The sequence below is a fragment of the Lolium rigidum genome, chromosome 5, assembly GCF_022539505.1.
Source record: "Lolium rigidum isolate FL_2022 chromosome 5, APGP_CSIRO_Lrig_0.1, whole genome shotgun sequence".
Lineage (NCBI taxonomy): Eukaryota > Viridiplantae > Streptophyta > Magnoliopsida > Poales > Poaceae > Lolium > Lolium rigidum.
Window position 1 is genome coordinate 67,661,677 of NC_061512.1, and position 5,380 is coordinate 67,667,056.

General features: G+C 50.3%; 1 protein-coding gene across 1 annotated transcript; it reads left to right on the forward strand.

Moving 5' to 3' along the window:
* The first annotated feature begins 1,097 nt into the window (after window positions 1-1,097).
* Window positions 1,098-3,280, forward strand: LOC124656068 (pollen-specific leucine-rich repeat extensin-like protein 1). Its single transcript, XM_047194874.1, has one exon. The coding sequence runs from the start codon at window positions 1,098-1,100 to the stop codon at window positions 3,231-3,233; it is 2,136 nt and encodes a 711-aa protein (XP_047050830.1). The 3' UTR covers window positions 3,234-3,280.
* Window positions 3,281-5,380: the final 2,100 nt, after the last annotated feature.

A 5,380-nucleotide genomic window follows, 5' to 3' on the forward strand; every position in this document is an offset into this window, starting at 1 on the left:
TTTTCTTGTACTAAATCAATTTTTATTATTTCTTAAATTATTTAGTGCATAATCGACTAAACTTGTGAAACTTTAGTGGTAGCGAATAAATAGCTTTTAAAATTTTGCTCCTGTGGATCGATATCGTAGTTTCACAGGGAGAGGTGCTACAATGATCCCTATACTTTAGGGTTATCACCATGCAACGTTTGGGAAACCCAAATAAATTATCAAAGGATATTTAGTAGTAAAAAATGATTTGCATTCTCTAACTGTATACGCAACCTCTACATTTCCATAATATGGTGTGTATATATTTAGATTACAACGGATCTAATAAAGTATGGACAACTAAAATGCACAAACAAAATAGCCAAATAATCACAGTTGTGGACTACATATATTCGTCACATAATTTTGAATTGTGTAATATGTGTAGATTAAAAGTGCAATTTTAAACAAAGTGATTTCACAAAGAAAAAGTATGTCAACTGCAGAGAAAAAGGTCAGCTCATTTTACCACAACAATTCAGTTGGTTAGTTTCGCCCAAAAAAAAAAAATAAGTCGACCGGTCAGAAGCAAAATCGGGGGAAATTATACATACGGTGTGCACAACTAAAGTAAATGACGTGAATTATGTTTTACATGTTCTTTCTAAAAAAGAGAAATGCGTGTGCTACCTAAAAGTTTCTTCACAACATTGTGTCGTGCAGGTGCATCTCATAAAATACAGTGCAAAAACAGTGAGTCCGTTATGAAAAAATGGGTAAATTAATTTCCTTCAGAAAACAAAATGAAAACCCAAAATAAGCCCCAAATTTAGCACGCATGCAGGTAGCACTGCATGTCGACCTCTGCTGGAACGTGGGGACCATATATGCAACGGCGAAAGAGAAGTGCCCCTCCTTATTTCCCGCCAAAACAAAAGCCTCCAGCCACCAGACTGCAACGCCCCCAACTCCGGGACACACGCGCCACCGCAAATCATGCGCTACGCTCCCTCGCCGCCGGTATCTATATCTCTCCCTCTCCATGCTACTCCTCTCCCTCCCCTCCATATAGGCGGCTCCATCGCAGGGGGTGGCCCGCACTGCCCCTTCCGTTCTTCTCCCCCTCCATGGAGGCCCGCCTGAGCCTCGCCGTGCTCGTCGTCGCCGTGCTGGCGGCGGCGACAGTCTCTGCTCTGTCGGACACGGAGGCATCCTACATAGCGCAGCGCCAGCTCCTCAGCCTCGAGGAAGGCGACGGCAACCTCCCGGAGGACTTCGCGTTCGACATCCACGTCGACGTCACCTTCGCCAACGAGCGCCTCCGCCGTGCCTATGTCGCGTTCCAGGCGTGGCGCAAAGCCATATACTCCGACCCCAAGAACTTCACCGGCGGGTGGGTCGGCCCCGACGTGTGTAGCTACTTTGGTGTCACCTGCTCGACCGCCCTGGACGACCCAAATGTCAACGTTGTCGCCTCGGTGGACCTCAACGGCGGCGACATAGCCGGGTACCTCCCGACCGAGCTCGGCATGCTAACGGACATCGCGGTGTTCCACATCAACTCCAACCGCTTCTGCGGGATAATCCCGGAGAGCTTCTCCCGCCTCACAATCCTCCACGAGTTCGACGCCAGCAACAACCGCTTCGTCGGCGGCTTCCCCGCGGTGGTGCTCAAGATCCCCGTGCTCAAGTACGTGGATATCCGGTTCAACAACTTCGAGGGCGAGCTCCCGCCGGGGCTGTTCGACAAGAGCTTCGACGCCATCGTCGTCAACAACAACCGCTTCGTCGGCTTCATCCCGGAGAACATCGGCAACTCGACGGCGTCCCTCGTGGTGCTCGCCAACAACGAGTTCGTCGGCTGCATCCCCCGCAGCGTTAGCCGCATGGCGGACACGCTCGACGAGCTCATGCTCCTCAACAACCGCCTCGACGGCTGCATCCCGCCGGAGCTCGGCGAGCTCGTCAACACCACGGTGGTGGACGTCAGCGGCAACGCCCTCGTGGGTACGCTGCCCGACGAGCTCACCAACATGACAAGACTGGAGCAGCTCGACGTGTCGAGGAACCTGCTCGCCGGCGCCGTTGCGGAGCCCGTCTGCAAGCTGCCGGCGCTCGCCAAGTTCAGCTTCGCGAACAACTACTTCAAAGAGGAGGCTCCGGCGTGTGTGCCGACCGTCGAGGGGGAGGTGGCGCTGGACGACCTGGGCAACTGCCTCGCCGGTCGGCCAGGGCAGAAGACGGCGCTCGAGTGCGGCCCCGTGCTCGCGCGGCCCGTCGACTGCCGCACCAATGTCTGCTCGGCGCGCCCGTCAAAGCCAACGCCAGTCACTCCCACGCCGGTGCCAAAGCCATTAAAGCCAACGCCGGTGCCCACAAAACCAGAAACACCGTTGATTGGGCCGCAGTTGCCGCCGCCCCCACCGCAAAAGCCAGAAATCCCACCGCCTTCGCTGTCTCCCGCTTCCGCCCCCGAGCTTGGACCAATTGTCGGCCCAGATCTACCTCCGCCACCTCCACCACTTCCAGTGAGCTCGCCGCCACCGCCCGTGAAATCTCCTCCTCCACCGGCACCGGTGAGCTCGCCTCCGCCACCACTCAAATCCCCACCACCACCTGCGCCGGTGAGCTCTCCTCCGCCACCCGTCAAATCGCCACCTCCACCATCGCCACCACCACCAGTTAAATCCCCTCCACCACCGGCTCCAGTGAGCTCTCCCCCTCCTCCTCCAGTGAAATCTCCGCCACCACCGGCACCTGTCAGCTCCCCACCTCCACCTGTGAAATCCCCGCCACCACCAGTACCCTTGAGCCCTCCACCTCCACCAGTGAAGTCCCCGCCACCACCGGCTCCAGTGAGCTCGCCGCCTCCACCAGTAAAATCCCCTCCCCCACCGGCACCAGTAAGCTCTCCGCCTCCCCCAGTGAAATCCCCTCCACCACCAGCGCCAGTGAGTTCTCCACCTCCACCAGTGAAATCGCCACCACCACCGGCACCAGTAAGCTCTCCACCACCACCGGTAAAGTCCCCTCCCCCGCCGGCGCCAGTCATCTCTCCTCCTCCTCCAGTACCATCTCCACCACCCCCAGCTCCAGTGAGGTCACCACCTCCCCCAGTATTCTCCCCACCACCACCAGTTGTTCATTCGCCTCCGCCACGGCCGCCATCACTGCCTCCACCAGCCCCACAAGACTTCATATTGCCGCCGATCACAGCGCAGAACTACGCGTCACCGCCGCCGCCTCAATTCCAAGGATACTAATCGCGATAGAAGCTGGCGAAATACCATGGGGACGACGAGGAGCCATCGCAGCGCACTACGGTGCTTGACTCGTTTTTATGACCTATACATATGTGGAAGCTCCATGAATATGCATGTCCATCGACATCAGTCCATGTACTATAAGTGTAAATGCATGCTGTGCACAATTGCACATGTAACTGAACTGGGTGAGAGAAAGAAGAATGAAGAGCTGGGTGTAGAAGGAGAAAACGGAGGGAAATCATTAATGTGGCCACCAATTGTCACGAATGTATATTAACCATGTGTGATCTACAGGATTTCTGTTGACAAAAGGTTCATGAATATTCTTCTAGTGGTGTACTTCTTTTTGTTTGACTCTACTAACGTTCAGACGACTGTATTCTTCTATTTTTCTAAAACATAATCCACGTACATAGACCACCGGATTTTGCATGGAGGTTCATGAAATTTTTGTTGTTTTGGAAAATGAAAAGAAAACATTGCACTACCCAAAGTGCATTATAAACCTTTGCATTTGTACTTCTAAACGTTTTAATTAGTTTTTGTTTTATTTCATCAGTATTTTCTTATTCATTAGAATGTTGCTCATTTTAAATAAAGCAAATTTGGAAGAAAAATGTGCAGTCACATTGTTGCCAGTAGCCCAATAGATTGATTTTGGCTGAGATTCCGGAACTATGCATAAAAAGATGCATACAACCTTCATTTAGATTTTAGTTAACAAAAGATCTGCCTTAGCAGTGGCCCAAAATACTGATGACCATATGTTGCCTCCTATCCGGGCACTTCCTTATTTATTTGGTGATAGTCATAATTTTTAGTTTAAAAGAACAAAACAACTCATCTCAGCAACTGCAACAAATTCAAATTTAAAATTATTAGCACCATGGTTTTACACAGTCGCGGCGTGCCACCGCGCCCATTCATGCTAGTTTATACATAAATCAACCAATCTATATGAGCTTTTGGCTATTAGCAAGCGTTAAGTGCTTTAGGAGGTGATTCACGACCTGATCGATTCAGTCGATGTAGAAGCTAGATCATATCAAGGTCTTGTCCCCGTCAATAATCGGTGAGAGAGGCAAAGGAGCTAGCTTAGCTTTGCTACTTGGAAGCTTCGTGTATATGCAATAAGGGCAAGACACCTATGGATTAGGTCACACATTGCTGGAGAAAGAAGAAAGGGAGAATAGTATAAGAAATGCCTCGACAACCCTGGGCTCGGTCGCACACAGGCTGGTTAAAGCTTAATGTTGATGGGTCATTCGATGCTGAATCAAGGACATGTGGAGTAGGTGTGATTCTCCGTGATGAATAAGGTAAAATTATTTTCTCGGCATGACACGCTCTGAATTCTTATTCACCCCCTTTAGAGACGGAACTAGATGCATGTATGGAGGGCCTTGCTCCGGTCCGGCAACGGAATGCCCTGCCATTTGCGGTAGAAATGGATTGCCTGAAGGCAGTGGCCATGATTAAGAGTGAGATGGATGATTGTTCAGCCTCAATGTTCATCCTTAGAGAAATAAAGCACCTTCTTCAAGGTGTCTCAGAGTTCAAGGTCGAGCATATTAAGCGAGAACAGAACTTGGTGAGCCATGTTCTTGCTAACAAAGACCGAGTTGAAGCTATGACAAACTTATGGTTTCGCTCGGGTCTAGTAGACATTCATGATCTCTGTATTAAAGATTGGCCTTAATTAATATATTTAAAAAAAACTTTGGCCAGATCGCATGGGCTGTGCCAGGCCGGCCTGGCCCGTTGGACAGATTTGGTTCTTTTTTCGAACGTGCACCGAGCGTTCGCGTCCGCAGAAACCGGCTCCCTCGCCTAGTCACGCTTGACCAAGTTCCTGCCAGCTGCTAGGGACGGCGGCTTGTATTGATACGTACAATCTCTATTGACGTAGAAATTTAATTAGAGAAAACAAAATGTTCTAAACCGAGATGTATAGTTTGTTTTAGCAAATGTGCCACTAAATTTAGCAAAATGCTAAACTTTCCGTATTGGGCTACATGGCATGTCTTGGCAAATGTTGATGGGATTCGTAACATAGAAAACAAAAAAATTGCTACCGCGAGAACGCAATCCAAGCCAAGATGTAATCTAGAAGATGGTAGCAACAAGGGGATGAACGAGACTAA